Source organism: Danio rerio, chromosome 3, assembly GCF_049306965.1.
Source record: "Danio rerio strain Tuebingen ecotype United States chromosome 3, GRCz12tu, whole genome shotgun sequence".
NCBI lineage: Eukaryota > Metazoa > Chordata > Actinopteri > Cypriniformes > Danionidae > Danio > Danio rerio.
In genome coordinates this window covers 40,152,854-40,178,401 of record NC_133178.1, presented here as the reverse complement: position 1 = coordinate 40,178,401, position 25,548 = coordinate 40,152,854, and the positions used below count along the sequence as shown (strand labels likewise).

Sequence of the window (25,548 nt, the reverse complement as noted above, 5' to 3'; positions counted from 1 at the left end):
TATATAATAATAATAATAATAATAATAATAATAATAATAATAATAATGTAGAATAAAAACAGCATTTTTAATTGTAATATTTTTTTCATGTATAGAATATACAATAATAATGAATTATAATAGTTAATGTAAAAAGAAAATGAATGAATGAATAAATAATGTGTATATGTATAAATAAAATAAAACACAAATATGATCAATTGTATATAATAATAAAAAATATAGAATAAAAACAGTTTTTTTAAAAATAATTTGTAAGTGTTAGTTCCTATAATAATAATGAATTGAAATAATTAATATAAGTCTAATTATATTAATATTAATAATAATAACAATAACATATGTATATAATAATAATACTAATACTAAGTAATAATAATAATACAGACTGAAACAGTAAAAAAAATAACTTTATTACAGAATAGTAAAAAAAATTGTAATAATTAATATAATAGTTTAATTAAACAGCAATAATAATAATTTACATAATTACAATTGGGAGCTGTGGATAACTTTGAAGAACAAGCTAATAGAAGCAGATTTTTCCTGACTTTGAGTTTCCTTTTTACTGTACTTAGACGATATGCGACTGTCTTTTTTTTGGCTCTCTATTTGCCCTTTGTCATGTGCCGTATAACCAGAAGGCGACACAAGTGTGTTTTGCCACTGACGGGCCCCTCAGGGACAGTCAGCAGTCAGGCAGGAACTCTGTGGATGTCCCGCCATTGTGTGTGTGTGTGTGTGTGTGTGTGTGTGTGTGTGTGTGTGTGTGTGTGTGTGCGCGCACGTGTGTGTGTGTGTGTGTGTGTGTGTGTGTGTGTGTGTGTGTGTGTGTGTGTGTGTGTGTGTGTGTGTTTAAGCTCAGAGCTGGACTGTGCAGTTCTGATCTCCAGAGAGCAGCTCCTGGACTGCTGGATGATTAACCTCTCAGAAGGACCTGCTTTCCCCTGATTCCCCCTCGCAGCAGCAGCAGATCAGGAAAGAGTCTCTCAGGTCTGCCTGCTGCTGCTCTCATTAATGCTGCATGGAGATTATCGAGTGAAAGCTGCTGTTAGATTATCTTAGTAGGGTCTGGAGGATGCGTTTTTTTGTAAGAAATCAATGCTCAATTCAGCAAGGACACTTGAATGATCCAAAGTGAAGATAAAGACATTTAGATGTTATAAAAATTGTCTATTTCAAGGAAGTGTTTGTTCAGTGATTCTATTCATCAGTATTACCATATTGTGGGCCATATCATTATTGGCCGATAAATGCTATTTTAATATTATTGTAATTGATACGATGTAAAAATTTTCTGAAGTAAAACATACTATCTGTGTTTAGTTTAGTTTTTTTTTTTTTTTTGCTTGTAGAACAGCTCTGAACTGGCAAAAACACCTCTCAAAACGTGTTTTCTACATTTGTACATTACTGTAACACATTTTATTCAGGAACATTTGAGTTGGTTTCAGTTCTTAGTTCTTTCATTTTCAATTGATTTAAAACAGATTTATATAACTTTGTTAATTAAATCCCATTTTGTTATTTAACCTATTATTTTTTTATGCAACAGTCATGTTGCATGTTAATTTGCTATGCAAGGAAAAGGAAATAATTTATTTTTGGCATGCTAATTACGTAAAATCATAAATGTAAGGTCTATATAATCACTTTGCAATTTTGAAATTACAGTTATTCTGTTCATAAGATCAGTTCAAACTTTTATGAAGTTTTTTAAATAAAATCAGTTGTTTACTGTATAAAAATATATCATTTTGAACTATTTATATTTGTCATGTTGGAATATATAATCAATTCCATGCGTGTTCAATAATGAAGGTCAGGTGAGGGTTTTCTTTAATGTCAAACATTTTAGTCATTTAATAGATACAAATGAATGATTCGATGAACAAAATTCTGGTATCCCCAATGCAATGCAAGAATTACATTCAGGTGGTGCGCAACAACTTTCCTTTCCTAATTCGCACTTTTATACGCAGTTGAGATTAACAGGTGGAGTTTAGTGAAATTCGTCACTTGTCAATTATTCTCCAGACCTCTATTGGCCGCACCCATACATACATACTCTTTTTTAACAAATCCAATGACACAGTTAGTGGGTGGGGAAAAGGAGCGAGGACTTAATTGCGGGGACAATGTTTTTTTTTTTTTTTACAAAATAAAATAAAAGTCAAAACAGTAAAATAAACTACCCAGAGGGGGGAAACACTAGCAAAACAAGCAAACAAACTTGACTGGGCAGGCTAGTAGGGATGAGGGCTGGACTACATAACAGGACAAGGAGAGAAACGATGACGAACTGGCACAAGACAGCAGACATGAGGAGAAGATAAGCAGAAGTAAATTAACACACACAGATGAATAAAATTAACTAATAATGGGTTAACAAGACGGGTGGGACAATAGACGGGAGAGCACATGACAGGAGAGCACATGACACAAAGAGACAAAACAAGCCATGTGCTCACATAAAACGGGACAAGAACACGTAACCAATGAGAGAACTTATTAATCACGCGTTCACAATAAAAGGACAAGACTAAAACACGCGGCCACAATGTAAACACAGAGCCACGTGCTTGGACAACACAAACACAAATAGACGCAAGACACGAGCACAAGATAGATGAAAGCACCTTACCGTGGCTCACACATATGCAACGCGCATGTTTCATCTCAGCGCCAACCAAAACCGAAACCAACTAGACGGAGACGCTGAGAATAAAAGAGCGTGATGCAGACAGAACAAAACACAAACACGAGTACAAGAGCGCCTGTCCCAGGCACGCACAGAGCCCATGGGCCTGCATCAAGCGGGAACACGCACAGTCTGCGCGCGCTGACGACGGCACCCATACAGAGACACACACAATGACAGAAACAGGACAAGACAGAGCTGGTGTCCGGACTCTGCCACCAAAACAAGAATTTACAAGACCAGAGTGGCAGAACCCTGACACACAAGACTTCTCAACTGCAAATTCTGTGTTCATTTTTAACCCATCTCTGCTTTGCTCACAGGAAGTTTCGCTGCGGAGCTCAAGTTAATTTTAGACAATCAGGTCTTTGCATTTCTATCAGCTTTATCTACTTCTGCAAAAATGCTTTATCACACTATACATATCACTCTAGAGAAGAAATTTATATATATATATAGAAGTATATATATATATATATATATATATATATATATATATATATATATATATATATATATATATATATATATTATATTATATTATATTATATTATTTTAAAAAGGCAGCCATAATTGAAGCATATAAAAAGAATGCACTCAGTCCTAAACAATAGATATCATTAAACCGTTCTTTGACTCTAGACTTTTATCAAGTTAGCAACCCATTTAAGATTTTTACACTACTTTTGGAATTCCCCCAGGCAAAGATCAGACATTTCCATAGGCGAAAAGCCAGAGGGCTAGAGCTGGGAAGAATCCATATTGTATTATTCCCGCATCTCAGCACTCTTCACTGTTCGCAGTAGTGCAACTTCATTTCCAGCCACTGGACTCCAGCTCCAGCCGTGTAATTTAGCTGGAGATGGAGCTGCGTAATGATCTCCCCGGCGAGGTGAGTTCTGGAGGAACCTCTGACACTGGAGATTGCTGTAACATTTAAGCCTGTGAGATTGCCTGCAGATCCCCTGTGCGGATTCACATTCAGCACGTTTACCACTTTTATTCATTGGGGTTTTTTTGTAGTGCGCAGCTCTCCTTTATCAGTGAGGCTGCAGTCGGTGTTAGTGAGCCTTCATTTGCTTCAAGGGTCTTGAGACACTGTAAAATAATGATTTCAAAACCTGCTTTTGTGAAAGCTGTGTAATTGGGATGAAGTCGATTTTTAGCTAGAGCTCAGATTATGTTCTTAGGTGAAATAACAAGGGTTATAAAACCCACAGGTTTTTGACTTGATCCAACTTGTATGCTTTATTTCAGATAACATCTGGGACAACTCGCTTATTAATGTACTGTATATGTTGGCCTGTAAGGTTTGTCTGCACTGATACAAATTTCCCCCAACAAAACTGTGTTTTTGTTATATTATATTACTGTTATGTGATAGACGCTGACAACTGAGTTGAGGATCCAAATGCAGGTTTATTTAAGAGAGTGGTCATACAAACTATGGTCAGAACAGGAGCAAACAGTGTACATGTAGGGAAATCCAGAGTGTGGTCATAACCAAGCGAATGGTCAGTTCCAGTGGCAAGCAATGTAAACAAACAGACAATGCAAGGGTCAATCAAGGCAAGGGGAAAACATTGTAAAGTTCACCAAACAGTTTACAAAGAGTGAGCCCAGATGTGTGTGTGCAGATGTGGCTACTGATAATGCGTGAATGAATGAACGTGACCACTTGCAATGCTGCAGTACTGCGTGGTAGAGCACAAAATGGTCCAACACAGGAAAGACATGACCAGCAGGGAGCAGTTGTGTAGCATAGTAAAAATACTGAACTGATTTACTGTAGAAGCACACAGACGGAGAAGCAAAGGAAATTAAATAGGCTAATCATGATTGTCTCATCAATAGTAACATCAGTTTTTTTTTATGATGGTTTGTTCGCTGAGAACTACATTTTCTAAATGTTCTGGATCCACTAACAATCACAATCTAAAAATGTAGCGCTGATTGGTCTCTAACCTTAATGATGCTAGGGGTTTGAATGTTATTTTATCAATATAATAAAAATAATGTCTCATATATAGTCAAATCTACTCCTGCAAAGTTATTTCTCAGTGTTTTGCGCATTTTGAGTCACACAGCAGTGGGTGGAGTCTCACTGTACCTGCAAAGTGCTATTTGTATAGTCCTTGAATCAGTTCATGGATAGCTTTAGCTGTTTCTGTTTGCTATCAGTGGAAAACAGGAGCAGGTGTGTGCGAGGTGCAGGCTAGGATTTGCAGTTCTTTAGTGTAGTGTGCGTAGTTCTCCAGCGATCATTTTTGCAGGCATTTAACCAAAAGCGTCTCTGCAACAAAGTGATGTCATGCCGCACACATTGCTGTTTCTGTGTGAAGTCAAGAAAGAGGTCTAACTCTGTGCCACCACATAACTAGAGGTGTGTTAAAAAAATAATCTGAATATATATATAATTATATGTAATGATCAGGAGGTAACATCTAATTTTCGATCACGTGATCAGATCTGGACCTACCTAATTACATTACATTACATTACAATACTCACTCCGCTGGAGCAAATCTCATTTTTATAGTACTTTTTTCTGTACTGATGATTTTTATTTTATCATATTATTCCATATTATTTATTTTTAAATATGATGTTAATAAGTTCAAGATTAATATGCATCTTGAATGTTACCCTCATTAAAGCAAATGAGGAGCATTTTAAATTGCAATTGTATAATTTAATTGTTATTCATTCATTTAAGTGAAGCAAATGTCTTATTAGTATTATAAGTTTATGAGGTCAATTTTATACAATTTTACACATTTTTACAATATTATATTACATTATGTTATATCATATTATTTTATGAATATATTTTAAATGAATTGTATTTTAATTCTATTTGTTTATTTATTTGTATTTACTTATTTATTTCTAATAATGTAATAAAAATGCATTTTCAGAAGCATGTGCAGTATACTTTTTTTTTTTTTTTTTTTTTTTGCTGTTACACCTTGAAAGATGTGTGATTTATTTATACTTATTTGAGCCACAGATGTTTGAATACCCTGGTCTGGCCATAAGAGGAATGAGATATTAATGAGATGAGGGAAAAGAAAGAGGAAAAGCGCTTTTGAGCTACAGCTGTGCTCACTGTCGGCCCATCTGAATCATTGAAGCAGAAGTCTATTCTCTGGGTGATTACTGGACAAGCATTTATTTCAAACGGTTCAGGCTGTTTTCCTAACCTGAATCCTGCACTCTGTTGTTCATACTCGTCGCTCTACACTAATTAATTTGTGCAAAAACAGTTGGTGTCCTCATTATTTCACAGACATTCTTGCACATTTTGATTTACAAGACCTCTCTCTGCATAAATGGACAAGCACGCATTCATTTAGCGGGGGCAGTTGCCAATTCAAAACATTTATTTTGCAAAAGTCTCAAAAAGAGACAAGAAGGCACTTTTACTTGAACTGTGCTTTGATCAGAGCAGAGAGGCCTTTAAACTAGTACTTCTGACCCCAGCAGTGCGATACAACAGCATAATTATATCATTAATTGGAAGAAAAAAAAGTCGCTTCACCTGCTTTTATTAACATGCTTGGTGACTGGGAATTATTTTACTATCCAATTAGATGCTTATTTACACATGGCCAGTTGTCTTTCTCTGGTAATGAAGTGGATTAGTGTGTAGACATGTGTCCTGCCGCGTGTTGATGGTGTTTGCTGTGCCTCCTCCAGTCATGCTCAGATGCCCAGCAGCTCATGATTCAGCCTAAGACAGTCTTATCAGATGCCCTAACTTGACACAAAATCTAGTACTGACAATTTTGTGTCATAAAACCCCCTCTTTTAGTTGATATCTACCTTAGAATCTTTTTTAAAATCCAACTTAAGGAAATAAATCACCCAAAATTTAAAACTCACGGGGCGAAACGGTGGCTCAGTGGTTAGCACTTTGGAGTTTGCATTTTCTCCCCGCGTTCGTGTGGGTTTTCTCCGGGTGCTATAGGTGAAATGGATTAACTAAATTGACTGTAGAGTATGAGTGAATACACAGTTTGAATGAGAGATAGAGCTTCAAAAAATTAAACCCGACCCTAACCGAGCCCATGCATCTTGTGTTTGAGCCCAACCCCAATTTAAACCCAACTATTTTTTTTTTAAACGTGGGCTGTTATAACAGACTTTCTCAGCTACAATTCTGAGTTGTTTGAACTATAGATATTAGTTTAGATTTATCTTACCTCGCTCTCAGGAGTATGCTTGAACAAGTGACAATAGAGGACCTTGATGGATGTCTATCATTCTTTCAGCATATACCTTTCAATCCTCCCGTTTTTGCCAGGATTCTCCCGTTTTTTATCATTCAATCCCGCTATCATCTTGTTTAAGCATTTTTATGTATCTTTCTATGAAAAGTGAAAGTAGCATCAAAGAGTCAACCTCAAATGTGATATAGTCCAACTGCAAGAGCTGTTCAAAAGAGTTGTTTTTGCTTTATTTTGTCTTAAAACCTTGTTGAAATTAATATAAAAATGGGCTCATTCACTATGCAACCTCTAAGTCAGTTAAATCATGTAACTCATGTGTCACACCACACAGGAAGTTGCTGCAGGCCTTGGTGCAGATGAAAAGTAAAAATAAAAAGTGTATTTTTATAGAAAGATAGATAGGTAACTAGATTGAACAGAGAGAGATTGACCTGTGCTGCAGCCGCCGATCAGCTGAGTGCTACAGCTGCATCCAGTGAGAAAGGCAAGCGCCTGTGCGGTGCTACTGCTCTCCATAAGAGCTGCGCACAGGTGACTGGCGAACATGCTTCATATAAAGGCAATGTTCTCAGATCAGCTTCTGTGCACGCTATTTGAAGATGAGCGGAAGTGGACGCTTTGGGGTGTGTTTTCAAACAGACAAATATTATAAAATAATATTTAAAATTTTGTCTTAAATGAGCACAAAGAGTACAAAAGTAATCGAATGCTTTCATTTTAGATTTGTTTATAACTCTTCACGCAATTAGGCTAATTAAGTAATGACTAAAAAAAAACACAAATGCTTGATCACGGCACGGCACCGCCCGGCCCGAAGATAGTGGCAGGAAATATTGTCAGGGCTCAGGTTCAGGCTTAGGCACGGGCAGAGAATCTAAATTCTAATTAAGAGAGTGGGTTTTTTCCCAGTACTGGGTTGCAGCTGGAAGTGTATCCACTGCATAAAACATGTTTGAATAGTTGGTGGTTCATTCCACCATAGTAACCCCTGATAAATAAGGGACTAAGCTTGAAGAAAAATGAATGAATGAATGAATTTACTCACCCTCAAGCTTTTTTTAGGGGACATGACTTTATTCTTTCAGACAAAAAAAGAGTCAGAGTAGTCTTCCATTCCGTATAATAGTTTTGGATGGTGGCTTTTATTTTGAAGCTTCCAAAGGTGCCTAAAAAATCCATTGTAAAATTAATTGTGGGCAGGGGGTTAACATGTCTTATGTAGCGGATTAATATGTTTTGAAATTATAATCCTGTGGATGCCAAATGTTTTTGTGACAGTGCCGACTGAAAGCTGGGTCTTTTAAAAATTAAGACATATTTTTTGGTCATGTCACCAATTTTACTAAAAGAGTGTACAACATTGTTCAACAGATGTTTTGGATACTCTACATTTGGACAGCATTGTTAAAGATTGATGTCATTTTGTACATACTCCAGACTGCTTTTCTTTAAACAGAACTCACTGTTTACTCAGAGCTTCTGTTTTGGCACATATCCCAATCGATATTCTTGCTTACTTTTACAACGTTATACCCCTGTGTTACTCGCAACAACAACTCCACCTCACTGTTGGTACATTTAAAAACGTACTGCTTTTTTTGACATATTGCCACAGTGTCTGAAAAGAAAAAAAAGTGTGTTGCACCTTACACATGCACAGTACAAGAACAAAAGCATTTTCAGACATTTCAGTGCAGTTGACCAACTTTGATTGAAAAACAATGTGTGGATGCGGTGCGTTGTTAGACCAAAAGAACATTTTTTTATTTATCCGGCTTAGAGTTTGCATGTTCTCCCATGTTGGCGTCGGTTTCCTCAGAGTGCTCCTGTTAGAGCACAGTCCAAAGACGTGCTCTATAGGGGAATTGGGTAGCTTAATTGTCCGATGTGTATGTGTGTGAATGAGTGTGTATGGGTGTTTCCCAGTGCAGGGTTCTGGCTGGAAGAGCATCCGCTGTGTAAAACATATGTTGGATAAGTTGACGGGTTATTCCACTGTAGAGACGCCATATAAAATAAAAAGGACTAAGCTGAAGTAAAATGGATGAAAGAATGAATTTATCTGGATTAGTGTAGCTGTAGTGTAGTTGTAGTGTAGTTAAACAGAGTGCAAATTACAGGGGGGTTGGGGGGATGGACCCCCCTAATTAACGCTTGATCCCCCTTGAAGGACATCAATACAAGATGTATGGGGGGATCAGCCTTTAAATAGTAAGAAATATCTTTCTTTTATATTAACTTTCTTAAATATTAATAATTAAAAATGTATAATATAAATATACATTTGACCCCCCCATAACAGTTTATACCATTGTGATGCATTCAATCGTGCCAATCAATGGTAGTAAAATATCATTCAACAGTCTGAAAGTGGCAGTTCTAGAGTACTGATTGACATCTTAAGCATTCACAAAACATGTTTCTTGTAAAATAGGTGTTTATATCTGGATGTAACCTAAAAAAGAAAATTTAGGCACATAATTTGTATAGTTTGACCTACAAAAACCTTTAAAATAGTCACTAAATATCCCTCAAAACACTGAAAACATCACATTTTATTAATAAATTAGATGTAATTTTAAATATGTTTGTAAGTGTATGTATTTGATTTACTGAAGCATGTATTACCAAACTGTTACCGGAAAAGTTAACCCCCCCAACCACCCCCCAATCGTCATTGTATAATTTGAACACTGGATCTACAGTAGCCTCAAGTTCCATCTGTCTGTCTATCTGTCTGTTTCGTTTATTTGTATGATTAAATGTAAATACGTTGTCAAGATATTTCACACCATCTTGACCCTCCAGTCTCATATTGTCTGGGTCTTTTCGTCCTGCACGATTTCGAAATATGTGGTCATGCGCTTCTTCTTCTTCTGGGTGAAATACCAAGCTTCTTTAAAGTTTACGGCCAGATCTCTGCTTGTCTTTCATCTTGATTGACACAGAGAACTGAAAAGGTCACCTTGTGTCAACAGCGGCGTCTCTGACTTTCTGGAAATCCATCGTTCCTCTTTTTTTCGCCGTGAAGTGGGAAATCACTCACCTGTCTGAATCGTGGGTCACACGGATCGGGATCAGTTGTTTTGATGGAGGATATCTGGGACTCAGAATAAGGACCAAACAGCCTGGGTTGTGTATGGCTGTGTTTATTGTTCAGCCATCTCCGTTACAAAGCAATGCGAGTGTCAGTCGATAAGATGAGCTTGCAGGGAGGGAATGCTAAGCAGTTTGAGAGATGTTGGTGGTGGTGGAGACCTGTGACTCTTTGACTAAAAGAAAGATTTCTGAGGATCTACATCACATGATATTATAAGGGTTTGTGTGATTTCACCAAGTAGGACTTGATCCTGAATCCACATCTGTGTTGATCCTGAAACCACATTCCAAACAACCAATCTGATTTAAGGGATATATTTACAATATTTTACCCCTTTTTCAAGATTTAAGATATGTCTCTTGTGTCTCCAAATAGTTTCTAAGGTTTCAGCGCAAAATACTAATTAGATTATTTATTATACCTTTCTGAACCTGGAAAATCTAAGCAGTTAGGACATCATAGATGTTTTTGAAGCCTGTGCCTTTGATGCAAATGAGATGGTTCCCCCCCACCCATCGCTTCCACGTGTGTGTCAAAGCCATAGACATCGCTCTGATAGGTGTAGCCGTCTCATATAGATAAACAGTACAGTGACAGACAAAAATGAAGCAGATCTCCCTATACAGTAAAAATTTTCCTAATGATTATTTGATGTATTTTGTTGTGGAGTTAATTCAAGCCTTTCTGCAATGATGAGTCACACACAAACACTGTTTTTGCACAGCAAATGTGACATGATAAACATTAATATACAATGCTTTATGGATGCACATTATGTTAATGTCCAAAATAAACTAGATTTAAGTCCACAAACCTTTATATCACTCCAGTATGTCTGTGGACACACTATACCTACACACAGTTCTGTCTAAACAGCTTCCAAAAGTTGATTTTCATCATAGGTGCCCCTTCAATTTAAACTTAAAGTTAGGATTATGTGCTTCTCTACATCATTGTTATCCAACTATTAATCTCCTCTGATTTTGGATGGAAAATGACAATTAGGTTTAGGGTTGGGCTGCACAATATATTGTTTCTGCATCAATATGAAAATATGTGCATTCACAATAGCACCATTGCAGAATCTGTGATGTTGATTAGGTATTATACTGTAGTTGATCAGCAATGACGACTGCAATAGCTATGTTTCCATCCAAAAAATGCAAATTAACTTTATGCGCAAAACTTGATTGTCGCATAAAAGACATGCGAATAAAGCAGCGTTTTCATCTAATGAGTCAAAGCAAACATAATTGTCACTTTCTGATTAACTGCTGACAGATATCAACAATAAAAACTGAATTTGTTGCGGTATGGTCTTCTTTTAACAAATGACTTCAGAGGCAATCCTGACACACAGTGAACGCGCAGTGGCGTTTGAAGGCGTGAGACATGGAGCACAGACGCTCTTGATTCTGGAGGTCATTAATAATATAATAACACTAATACTGAAATGGTTAAGGCATTTTAGAATGACCAAAAAAAAAACATATCAGAGTTTTACAGTGTGCTCAACCTGCTGGTTTGTCCACTCAAACACATTTTTATCATCACATGACCTCTTATAACAAAATCATATTTAAAATTTGTATGCACATCTTTTCTCATCGAATAAAGGGTTTATTCCACTCAGTTATGCTTATATGTTTTTATGGACATTTTCAAAATGTATGCACATCTTGCCGTTAGCATCAACTGTTTTTTTATTCGCAGAAAAATAGGTGCATGGAAACGTAGCTGGTGTTATTTTTGCATTTTACATTACATTTGTTTATTCAATTATTGTACCTGAATACCTGACTATTGTTTTTACTCACTGGAAAACCATAAAGCACTGCTTATTTTACTTTTATCTTTGTTCTATCTAATATGTTTGATTCCCTCCACTGCAAGATTATCCCAATCAATCTAAACAAATGATTTCATTCCATATACAGCTAATCAAGTCATCTGCTGAAATTGTATTCACATTGCAAAATATATTGCAGAAAGATGAAATATTGCAATGTCAGATTTGTCCAATATCGTGCAGCCCTAGTTTAGGGAAAGGGATTAGGTATGGATTACATTTTTTAATTAAGAATATTTCAGGATCACCAAACTGTTTCGAGCCTTTAGTTAGTTTTGTTGAGAAAACTCAATCTCCATAGATATTTAAGACCACTGTTTTGTCATATTACACATTAAAGTGAATCTTTTATAACATCATGTTGTTATTATAGTCTGTGAACTTGAGAATCCAAAACTATTAATATTATAATCATTTATGAAGGTGGTATTACTGCCTGACGATCATGGTTTTTATTGGTATTTCAGCACACTGTGAGTATATTTGTGCTATTTATTGTTCACAATTGGCATCAAATTTGCATTTGGAAACTGTGATGTGTGACATCAGACTGAACAAGCAGATTGTTTTCTGTCTGAAACTAATGCAGTTTCTTACGTGACCAACAATAAACCTGAACAATACATCTGGCTTTTTACACCTCATCCGACGCACTTGCATCTCAAATGCAAGGTAAGTGGACTCTGTTCAGATGTGAAGATCCATTAAAGTGAAAGGGTGGAACTCAGAATAAGGATTTCCCTATGATTTATTTAATGAAAGGCTTTTGTGTAGGTCACTGCAGAAACGGGGCGTATTGCACATTTGCAGCTTTGTCCAATTCATATTGAATGCCCAGGGGAAACCTGTTGATTGACAGCTCCTTTGATAGCTCAGTGAACAGGATGTGCTTTTATAGGATGAAAGAGTTTCACTTCACCCCAGAGAAATAAACTTTTTTCTGATTTAAACTGCTTTATTGCAAAGTTCTCAACACTGAAGGAATGGAGCAAACAGACAAATGACATAACCTTTTGTTTTCATGTTTGTTTTGGGCTGATTTTTAATATTTAGATAACTGGAATATGTTTTACAAAATATTATTTTAGCTTTTCTACTTGCACTGTGCAGCTGATAATGTAAATTGCCTCTTTAATTCAGCGTGTTACTTCCCATTTCTTTTAATTGTTTGTGAAATGTACTGGGAGTTTTTGAATGAAAAGGATTTGTACATATTTTTATGAGGCAACAGCAGAGGAAAATCACCAAAGTTCCCTCTATACAATATTATCACAATGCACGATTAGGGTTGCGAAAATACAGGAAATTTTAAGTCTAGAAACTTTCCATGGGGATTAAGGGGAATATATGAGAATTGCCAGAAATAAATGGGAATAAACTGGTGGATTTAGGAAATTGAAGCTTAGCCTATAAACAGGGTGTTTAATTATGATTGTAAAAATATCTTACTGCGAGCACAAATATTTTATTGAATCCTGCTCAAAATATGATTTGTAGAAATATCCATCCGTCAGCGTGACAAAAACAAGGTATGGCGTGAGAGCATGAGAACTGTTTAAAATGTGTCTCACAGTCAATGTGTGAGACTTGAGACCCCTGTTATTGTGATTTGAAATAAATTGCTTTTTTTGGCGAAATATTGTAATTTGTTATATTTTCCTAATTTTAAATTATGTCCCCAAAAGACATAGATCTATTTTAACTAAACAAAAACATTTCTCAGTTCGTTTATCCCACTTCAATTTTATTGCAGAGCAAATAAATGGCACTATAAAGCAGACAAATTGACCAACACATTAATGAATATCTTTCATAAATGTTGTATGCACTGTTCTGCGATGGCACCATCTTTATTTTACTAACTTACTGCATGATGAAAGGGAACCAGCTTAGGGGCCGATCACACTGAACGCACTTTTCGCATTGAGAAGCGAAATTAAGAAGCGAAATGACAATCAAAGGCTCTGTTTAACTCTAAACAGTATCAAATGAAAAAAAAAAGTTGAAATCTTAATTAAAATAAAATTTTTGCACAGTTTAAACATTGCATCCTATTTTATTGTTAAATTAGTAAATTGTTATTGTTTTTAATGTTTTATTTTGACACTGTTATTCAGCAATGTAGGCGACGCAGAGTGCAGTAGGTAGTGCTGTCGCCTCACAGCAAGAAGGTTGTTGGTTCGAGCCTCGGCTGGATCAGTTGGCGTTTCTGTGTGGAGTTTGCATGTTCTCCCTGCATTCGCGTGGGTTTCCTCTGGGTGCTCCAGTTTTCCCACTGTCACATGTGGTACAGGTGAATTGGGTAGGCTAAATTGTCCAAAGTGTATGAGTGTGAATGAGTGTGTGTGGATGATTCCCAGAGATAGGTTGCAACTTAATGAAACATTGGAGGGCTCATGCAGAAAGGCATTGGAATGCACTGACTTTTACAGCTCGCAACTTCATTGACACTTTCTGAGTACATTTACATAAGACACCAATACTCCGATTAATACTCTAATTAAGAGTCTACCATGTAAGCAGCAATTTGATTGCCTTAAAGGACCACTGAGTCACAAAATGCGGAGGTTTTTCTTTCCATTCGTCATGCAGTATCAAATTCCAATAAAACAAAAGTCAAAAGTTAAAAATGACACACCTGAAATTGCATGAAACTCTGGAGAGCCTGGTGATGCGACATAATTGTTTTATACTGAAACCTGCCTTCAAAAAGGGCTTCCTTGGTCTTATACATATTTCTTTGCATGTTGAACACACGTCGACCACAACAGGAAGTAAAAAAAAAATCTGCAACTGCGTTAATTGCTTAAAAAAAATTATGCGTTACATATTTAAAATTAATTGCATGCGTTAACGCACTAATTTTTACAGCACTAATATATATATAAATTTCAAAGTGATATTATATAGATATATTATACATAATGATATCCTGATGGCAAAATGTAATGTTTGTTGCTGTAAGTAAGAGTGTGATAATATATTGTCAAAAAAATAATAAAAAAATTTATGTATTCAACCGAATGATGATCAAATATTCTTTTGCCGTGTTCGTTTCAGAACTGTGAGCTGAGTTGAGCTGTAGACACTGTTGTTTCTCAGAGCAGACTTTCAGGTCCATTACTTTGAAGTTCTGCCTTTCGTTTGGGGAAACAATAAAAGTGCATGTCTGAAATGTGAGACTCAAAGAGAGCAGGGTCTCGCTCAGGCTAATTATCCCACATCCCACTCCTACATTGCGCTACCTGAACTCAGTTTCAGAAGGCTGGTAATGAAGTCCCTTTAAAAAAGAAAAACCTCTACCTTCACAGCAGCTCTTAGATTTCAGGGGCCGTCACTTCATAACAGCAGAAACTACGGTGAACTATTGTACTGTAATATATCCCAGTCCTGCACATTGATTCTCATCTCTGTGTAAACCTCCACCTTTATAACAGGCAGAGCTGTTGTTTGACAGAGCAGACGTTTGGCATATCCATCACATTAGGAATATCTAAGTTAGAATTTCCATGGCTGTCTGCAGGTGTGACTGGCACTGTGACTTTTGCATTTTATTTTTATTATTTTAATGCCAACAGTAAGGACATGCAGATTTATGCTATTTAAAAAGATAATTTAACTAAAATATCATATTGCCAAAACATGACTTGCTTATAGTTATTTGTTTATTTTTGTATAATTTTTTATTGTTTTATTCATTTACATTAATTTATGTAGTTATGATATATTTCTATAATATATGTGAGCAATACCACACAAGTAGCAGTGCAATATGGCTGTATATCAGCACTGGTGGGAGGCATGTGTTGTGCCCCATCAGTTAGTTTATTGATCTGCTGTAGAGATCTGCACGGGACTGTATTTTTAATCCCGCTCCTGCCAGGCCACTCCAGCCATGTATTCAGTCTTTGTTTACCTGCTGCCCGACTTGCCTCGTTTTCTACCCATCCCGACCGTTCTCACTAAATTTAGATCTGGTTTTCAAAATCTCACATTAAAATTGGGCACTACCAAAAGAGAGAGATAACCGATAAAACTGTAGGTTGTGCAAGGATTTTAGGCTTAATGTCAGTTTTGTTTGCCCCTTTGTGACAAGACATGAGTGCCACGTGATGTATGATGAGGTTTGTGGCTGGTGAGGCGCTGACTCTTTGAAAGTCAGATTTACAAACATATTCACTCAATATTTTTGCCAACTAAGTATTATTTCTATACACGTAGCAGGTACATATTGGCCCAAGAAAGAAAGTAAAATGTATAGCGATTAAATATGCCCCCCCCCCCGCCCCCCCAAAAAAAACCCCAGCTGCATGCTACAGTGTCCAGAAAGCCACAAGCAACACACAGCACCACGGCAAATGCGCGCTCTCTCTAATTCATTTACACACACACACAGCACATCTCGGGAGCGATATAGACCGCCCGCTCCCATTCAAATTACACCAGAGTTACCGATCACAACTGCGCTTTATTCCGAAAATGCAGACCTCTAATCTGCTGTCACTCTATGTGGGCAAAGTAATACAGAAGGGTGGGCAGACTGTACGAGTTCTGATATTGCAAAATATTTTACGACTATCAGCCAATCAGATTTCAAAACCAGACAGAGCTGTTGTATATATATATATATATATATATATATATATATATATATATATATATATATATATATATATATATATATATATATTCATGTATATATATATATAGATAGATAGATAGATAGATAGATAGATAGATAGATAGATAGATAGATAGATAGATAGATAGATAGATAGATAGATAGATAGATAGATAGATAGATAGATAGATAGATAGATAGATAGATCTCTAAGACTCATTTCTGCAAACATTTCTGCAAAACCACAAGAAAAACTATGCCTAAGTGAAGCAATTCCTACAATTGTTACAATTACCAGCAATTAAATAATGTTTAGAATTAGAGATGTAAAAGTATTCACTATGTATTTTTTACATTTTTATGTATGGATGTATGTATGTATTTATTTATGTTTTAATTCTAGATTACAGCTATATAATCTTGTTCATTTTATTTTTTATTTAGTCTCTATATGTACATATAGACCCAATTCCATTTCCACTTTTGTACCCCTACCTCTTGGCCCTTGAAACAGAGTGTGAAGAGGAAGGGTTTCAAAATGTACCCCTGAGAAATGGCCGCTGTAGCTGGTGTATTCGGGGAAATTTTCTTATCCCTTGGTTTCGAGTGTGGTCCTGAAAATCTCTGTTTGAAGGGGTATCTAGCCCTTCCCCTTAGCCCTATGCCTTCAAAATAAAGACACCCCTACCCCTTCCTGTGAATGCGCAAAATGAGGGGTAGGGGTTAGGGAAAGTGCTAAGGGGTAGAATTAGGATTGAGCCATACTGTAGCACACAAGCCACATGCAGCTCTTCATCTTTCTTGTAGCTTAAAAGAGGTGTTCAACTGTCAACTTCTATGGAAAAGACTATTGGGACGTTTCTTTATTTTTTGGACTGAACTATCCCCATTACTTCCTCTGGAGACTGTCCTGTTTGGACATGGCACTCTGAACGTGTAAGCGCGCGGCCTCTGGGGTTAGATGTGAGAAACAGGCAGTGAAGGCCACGGCAGGGTCTCTCCATGAGGACATGCCAAACAAAATAACAATGAATATGGATAAAGTCTGGGACACTGATTCTGTTCCAATTAATTTATGTGGAGCCTCTCTAAATAGGACCTGAGAGCCTTCCTCTGCCTCCAGGGCCTTGGGGGCGACCGAACCACTGGACTGCATTGTCCCCTTCATCGCCCCCCCCCCCCCTCCTTACCTGGCAAAACAAGTGACAGGGCACAAGCAGAACAAGCCCGTGAGGAGCTAAACCCCCCCGTGTGCTTTTATTCACCGACTAACACCTGACAGCAGTTCACCTCAACATAACTGGCAAGGCTAGAAACAGTGCTTAAAGTCAGGAGTGGCACATCAGCTGTCAGCACGAGGTGTCGATGAGGTCACAGCCGCAAAATCCTGCATCACCATTCACTGCTTACTTTTTCTGAGGCTGCATCTATCCGAGGGCACGACCGGATTTCAAATGTTGTCTTCCGTTATTTGTAATATTTATCAAAAATAATACCCCCATATAGCATCAATTATTGAGCAGGCTTGCGAATAAGCCTCCTGTCTGACACTGGGGCTATGGCAAGCCATTTTAACAATTCATGCTACTAGTATTTTTAGATACTCAGATGCTGAGATGTATCCATTATGTGCGAATGTTTATTATTTATGTACTAGTACATTTATAAACAAAAAACAATATTAATAATTATTTCTTGTTCTTTGGATACTAGTGCAAATTCTTTAGAAATAGTGCTTAATATTTAATTATTCTCTAAAATACCATTTCTTTAAAGTACAGCACTATTAATTAAAAATAGACAAAAATAGACAAAATATACTTTTAGACTGGAAAAATTGCTCAAAAATAATATTTGATATCTGAATGACAGATCCACATAGAAGTCAATAGCAAAAAATGGTGATGTAAAATTTAGGAGACATTCAGCAAATCAACACGAAGAGGCAGTACACACAGGAAGTGTGCATGATAGATTATGCAAAGAAACTGTTAGTGCTCAGAGAATTAGCCGCTAGAGTAAGGGACAGTTTTTAAGTGAAGATTGTTTCTACAGGTGGTTTGTCAAGCCCACTCACCTATGTAAAGCACACCTTTATAAATGCATAGTGGATTTTTTTTTATCAATTTTTTTTTTTTTTTTTTTGAACAAAGTCAACTGCAGTCTACTGTAAATGTGCAAATATGCAAAATCACTGCAGTGTGATTAAAGTGTAATGACTGGGCCCACACGGAATCTGTAAAAAAAAATGTATGTAAAATTATATTAATTCATTTAATTATTTTTAGTATTATTATTGACTAATGTGAAATTGTTCACATGATTTATTTACAGTACCCTTTGTAAAGTAAAAATGTATTTTAGTAGATATATGGTAGATATAATATATGAGAGATTTGCTTTGTTTACCAAATAAATGGATCAAATAGGATTTGCATTGCAAACATTAAATAAAAGTTAAAAATGTATTATTATGTATAGCAAAAAAATGTCAGCAGATTCTGTCCGGTAATGACATATACCAAAAGCACATTACAGTCATATGATGAGACATATTATGTTGCATATGTTAATGAAATATATATTAGCAGTCTATCAAAAATAAACAAGTACTAGCTTAAAAATGTATACTGGTATAGTTTATTTAAGCTTTTCATTGGTGTATTGTTTGTTAGTATAAACCCATTTTTGGCCGAGATACAGCTATTTGAAAAGCTGGAATCTGAGGTTTCAGAAAAACTGAATTATTCAGAAAATACCCTTTTACGCATCCAAAATAAGTTCTTAGCAATGCATTTTACTAATCAGGAATTTTGTTTTGATATATTTACATTAGGAAATTTGCCAATGTCTTCATGAAAAATGATACTTAAAATTCTAAAATAAAATTGATCATGTCAACTCATACACTGCATTGTTGGCTATTCCTACAAATACCCATGCAAATTAAGTGGTTCAGGCTCACATATTAGTGTAAGACTTAATGGTAATATAAATGTTGAAACAGCTTGCCATATCAGCACTGATTCATTAAATAGACCCTCAGGTTCCCCCATGTCAATCTGGCCTACTGTTCACAGGTGCCAGTTCTGGAAATCACACAGTGTGCCGGTGGATCACCCACCGTTTGCCTCCATCTTCCACTTATATGCCAGCCTGCTTAATCCGGCGTCCATACTAAACCTTCCATTCAAAAACAAAGCAAATATTTGTCTCCCAGGCATTATCTACAAATGCGCATATTTCCTTATATTTCCTCGGCTATATTCCACAGCCTTGTTTGTATGACAATACCTTCTAAAGAAACTCCTACGTGTGCCTTGAAGTTTCCCCAGTCCCTGAATCGCTGAATATTTTATAGCTTTAGTGTCTTTTTTTTGCCTGTCAATCTGCCAGCTGTTCTATTCTCTTTCGTTTTTTTTTTACATATGTGTGTGTGTGTGTGTGTGTGTGTGTGTGTGTGTGTGTGTGTGTGTGTGTGTGTGTAGTTTGGTATCAGATCACCTTTTTTCACGCTTCATAGGAATTCATTAGGCATTGTGTAAATTAAGGCGACGACAGATTTAGGGGAGGAAAACAAGGACATCTTCACCCCTTCTTCTGCTATTTATCGTCTCAGCCCAATTCGCTCCAGCCTTGAGAAGGCTGTTCCGGCATGTTCCTTCACATTTCAACTGCAATTAACTGCAGGTCATGTACTTGAACATTATCTCTGTTTGAGTCTCAGGGTTGATGCGCTGCAGTAAAATGTAAAAACAGCTCCAAATATAGAAGCGTGTGTAGATTGTCATTATGCACTGTAGACCTTTATAAATCTTGTTTTGAATATATTATGATCTCATTTTCACATTTCAGTAATTGCTTAGTTTGTCCATACTGCATATGGGGTTTTTGCAACTTTGGGCACTTATTTGTGTTCCAGGAGATTTGATCTCAAACTTTGGTCACATTAAAAGTTTTTTTTACAGCGCTATAATTTATTTTGCTACTTTTTAATGACTTATGTTGCCAATTGAAACAAAAAAGGTAATTTATTCTAAAAAAAAATTAATCATTAGGTTTAAAACTATAATTATCCAAACAGAGAGTGAAATAAACAAACCATTTTATTATTTAAAATTTGAAAATGCTAGCTTAATTATGGCTAAATTGTACAAGCTAGAAATCTGTGAAAAGACACAGAAGTATTTTTTTCAAAAAAGCCAAAATATTATAATCATTATCATTATTTTTGAATACAGAATGATAATAAACACATTATATCTTGTAGATATAAGACATGCTTTGTGAAAATACAAAATACTCTAAAGAAGTACTGTAATCAGACAAAATAAACCAAAAAGAGTCTTTCATAAGACCACAGTTGCCCTAAGCTGTAGAAACACTTATATACGATTAATTTGATTCACACAAGTAGGAAACATTCTTGTACTGGTGCTGGAGTAATATTCTTGTTGACCTGCCAGTAGGGCTGGGCCGATAAATGATAATATATCAAATCATGAATAAGATTTATGTCAATAACAATGATAAGCTCTGGACGTTTTTACTCTATATTGATCTAAAAGCCAATTACACAGCAGAAATGTGCAACAATGGGAATCTAAAAGTGTGTTGATATTAGATATGTACTAAATTTTCTACCGAAAATATGTTATGTCATTTAATGGACTCTCTAACAACTTATATTGAAATATATAGTTATCGTTCAATATAGAAAATAATTATTGAGATTGCATTTTTTGCCATATCGCCCTGCCCTAGCTGTCAGTGTTTTAATGTTGAATGCAATCACATTTCTTACTTGTATGAATCACACTGTTCATATTCACACATGCATACTGTAAATTCACTATTTTGGCTGGTATTTGTCCTTTCTTTCTTTTTTTTTTTCTTTTTTTTTTTTTTTGCCTTGCTGCCGGACAAGCGAACAAGAAGTACCGTGGATCACATGGTAAGATATCTTAGAAAACCAAGTTGCAGACCCCAGAGTGGAAAACGTCTGTTTTTATCTTGTTAATGTCTGTTTTTATCTTGTAAAACCTCCATTTCAACCTTGACACAAAGCTCTGTTCTCATGTTTTTGTTTATAACTACAATTCATTGAATGGCTTTTTCTATGGACAACAAGCATCAGGCTTTCAGTGTTCTGAAATGCTGAATGCTGAGGATTGCAGATTGTTGTAGGTTTTCATAATATACCCATTTTACAATCGGCTCACTTTTTAAAATAACTATCCACTCTGAAATTAGTAATGCTCATTTTTTTATTATTTTGATACCAGTAGCAAATAAATACATATAAAATAATGTGCCTAAACAGTGCTCTAATGTTCTCTAAAAAAATTTTTTTTGGAAGACATTATAAAAGTCTTTTTTATTACTTTAAATTGAACAATATTTTTTAAGAAAAACTGTGTAACTATAAAACTGTAAGTATATAAAAAAACATAGCAACATATAAAACCCAGGCTCATTACGAATACGTACCCATGTCTAAATTTCTGGGGACAGCGAAATACATAACTGGAGGTACGTCTGCTGGCAGTTTTTGTTTTTACAAATAAATATAAATGTATTTACAAATGAATATTGTTAATAGTCAAGATGAACAGACTTACTTCATGTCCTGTTTAAAATGATAGAATATACAGTACATTTCAATATAAATATTACACTAAAGAATAGTATTAAGCTTACATTGTATCTATCATGCAGTAACTTGCAGTGTTTGTGCATTTTCAAAAAGTAACTGATAAAAATGCAGTGTAATCTATTAAAGTACAGTAGATGATATCCACTATTCCCTTTTCCATGCATGCACTCTTTAACTTATTAGCTGTGTCCAAAATTGCATACAGCTTGAATTGACTTCATGACTGTTAGAAAAGTACGTAGTACGACTGTGGGTAGTGTGAATGGAATTTGCACATACATCTGCCATTTGTCATAATCATATGACCGGCCTGCATCAGTTGCTTCACTTCACTACCATTCATAAATCCTCTCCCGTAGCCTTCTGTTTTTCACATACTGTAGTATACAGTATGGAAGTGTGTGATCATTGGACAAAGCAATTGTGTCTGTTATGATTGTCTTTATTAGTGCTTTTGTTGTTCAATGAAACAGACAATGACCTGGTTCGGTGCCTACACCTTATGTACAACCTAAATAGTGCAAAAACACATGTTCAAGCTGCTTGTACATGCATGGATGAAAAATCAGGCTGCACTTGTGCAGAAACAGGTTTAACAATAATTACAAAATGCACAAGAAATGCATATTTCTTGTTGGCTACTGGGTTGCTTTATCATATATAAAAGCACATATCCAGCCATAAATCCAGCCTCTGATTTCAGTTCACAGCTCAGGTATTTAAGTGGCACTGAAATGAAGCACCAAAATCTGGGTTCTAATAAAGTCAATGTCAAAAAAAAAAAAAAGTAAATGATTATGAGTATCTTTATGTCATAATTTACTCACCCTCAACCTTTTTCCACACCTTTATGGTTGCATATTTTCTGTTGAACACAATATATGATATTTTAAAGAATCCATAACAGAAAATATTCATTTACTTCCATATGAAGGAAGCCTTTAATAAAAATAATACGGTGCAAGTCAAAACAGCATTATTTTGTATAAAATATTTTCTTTTCATCACAAGAAACCCATAGCGAGTTATTCAACAAAAGATTCTGCAGTCTAAGAACCACCATAATACAATTAAATGAGTTTGAGTCTCAGCCGAGATAACAAGCATAAAATAAGAATGAAAAAAGCAGATAACATAACTTAATATTCACAGACTAATAAAATTTACATAGATAAAACATGAAGTTGAAGACCCCAAATGCCTTGAAAGTAGAAACTGGCATCTGGCTCATTTGTCCAATGGTGATCATGTGGTAAAAGAAGGGAAATTGCGATGTTTACCTCATCCCTGATGAATTTGGTCAGATTATTGCCTCCCATGGCCACAGGTGAGGCAACGTACTCACTGAAGCAGAAGTAAGCAATCGCAGGATCCCTAGAAACACACTTCACGCCTCACATATGATCACACCGCATGATTTTCACTCTCGCTGCTCCAAAAGCAAACATGAGTCTTCCAATAATATCTTAATGTATTGCAAAGAGTTGCCCCATCTGCAAATACAGAGGGAGGGAGGGAGGCCCATGTGCTCCACGCAATCTGTTTCGGTCTCGGTTGTTATCAACAGGAAAGCCCGCTGGAGGTTTACTTACACGAACCGCGTTCCTGTTTACACTGTGTTCGAGATTTAGCTTGAATTAGCATTACATATGTGAGAAACCGCATGGCGCTTTTCAATGTTTTCACCTCAGTGAAATATTTGGGCTGGTCCACACTTTGTTTGTATGTGGCAAAGAAAAAAGTTTGCCTTGTCTGTCGAGAAATATTTCAACCCTGCAGCATGGTAATATTTGCTGGAGATGTAGCCCAAAGTGCAAACATAAATCATAAAGCGAAATGCAATCTTTAGCAGTGACCTTTAATATTCTTTTTGTGAATATTAAAGGTCACTGACAATATTCAGATTAAAGCTCGGCCAATTTTTCAATTAAGCTATTACATTTGGTTCCCTCCGTCCTGAATATGTGGTTATGGAATCTGTATGCTGCTTGACATATTTAATAAGTCACATCCGATGCGATCTGTAATTGGAGCGGCCCGTCCATTTTAAGACAGCATTGCGTGAAGTTACTGACGAGTTCCAATTTTTTGACAGAAAGTGCAGCAGCTCCTTCATGCATTTCGTCAAATTCGACATCAAAGGGCCCGATTCCGGCATTCGCCTTAGTTATTTAAATCCTCATTATCATATGATTTCAATATTTTAGATATTCTCTTAATTTTCCTCTGGAAAGAATGAAGCTGATTTAATAGGCAGTATTTAATTTTTCACTATTAGACGGGAGACGTGCTTGGGTCATTTTAAAAATGTAAAAAGCATATTTTCATGCAAGAATGATTTCGCATAACAGCCCGGAGGAGGGGGGTGGAGAGAAATCCCACTGTTTGGAGCATGTTACAGGACGACTGCCAAAAGATTCATTATTCAAAACATTCAGTGTCAGGCAAGCATAAAACATAAAGAGCTCTGGCTTTTGTCTTCTTCAGAGTGGAATTGCTGTAACACATGCTGGGCGGATTTAGTGTAGATCCCGCTGATAGATCCCTAATGTCAAATCTGTTGTTTTATGTTATTAGGTAAATGCATTCACATTTGAAACATATGTAATTGATGACTAATTTAAACTAGCGGATGCATTCGGAATCATTGCTGAAAGAAACCTAGGCCAGTTATACACCAGCAAGCACACAAAAAGACGTTAATATTAGGTTAGATGTAGGTCATAATGTCAGGTGGCCAAAATTCAATTCAGAGTAATTAAAAAAGATAGATCCCCTAAAACTGAAAATCATCCAAGATGTAGGTGACTTTTTTTTTCGTTGTAACATTAAAGACGATTTTAGCTGAATTTTAGGTATTGTTGAACTATTTTATTAAATTATTTTTAGTCAAGAGCTACTGGCACTTTGAGTGAAAAAGCATACTGTATACCGACAGTATACTGTATATTTACATAAATACAGTAACATACTCAGGGTGCGAATTACAGGGGGGTTGAGGGTGTCAGATCCCCCAAATTATGCTTGACCCACCCTAAAGGACATCAAAACAAAATGTATGGAGGCGAGTCTGCCATTTAACAGTTAAGTTAAATAGTATGCTCTGATCTGTATCCTAAATAATATTTTTAATTATAATAGTAGATAACGTAAATAAACATCTGACCACCCTTATACTGGTGCATAACATTTTGAATGCATGTTTGAGCCAAAAAATATTAATTTAGCGCGGCAAATCAAGAGCACCAAGAGGCAGCGTATGTGTTCACTATTTCTTGTAAAATAGGCATTTGTACTGTAGGTGTCCGTAAAACCAGATGCATAGTTTGTATATAATTATACACTTGCCTGCACATGGAAGTTCACCAGCGATCTAACCACCAGAGATT

The 25,548-nt window shown here is 36.0% G+C and overlaps 1 protein-coding gene across 8 annotated transcripts in view; it reads left to right on the top strand.

Moving 5' to 3' along the window:
* Positions 1 to 25,548, top strand: part of sdk1a (sidekick cell adhesion molecule 1a) — a 534,279-nt gene that overhangs the window by 312,734 nt on the left and 195,997 nt on the right. For 4 of the 8 annotated variants that reach the window (XR_012401152.1, XR_012401154.1, XM_009299695.5 and 1 more), the window contains exon 6: positions 21,431 to 21,457. The exons of the other annotated variants lie outside the window; for them this stretch is intronic. Coding sequence is in view for 2 of the 4 variants with exons in the window: in XM_009299695.5 (XP_009297970.2) it covers positions 21,431 to 21,457 (27 nt within the window). In the remaining 2 variants the exon portion in view is untranslated. The remainder of the gene's footprint in view (positions 1 to 21,430; positions 21,458 to 25,548) is intronic. 8 annotated transcript variants of the gene reach the window in all.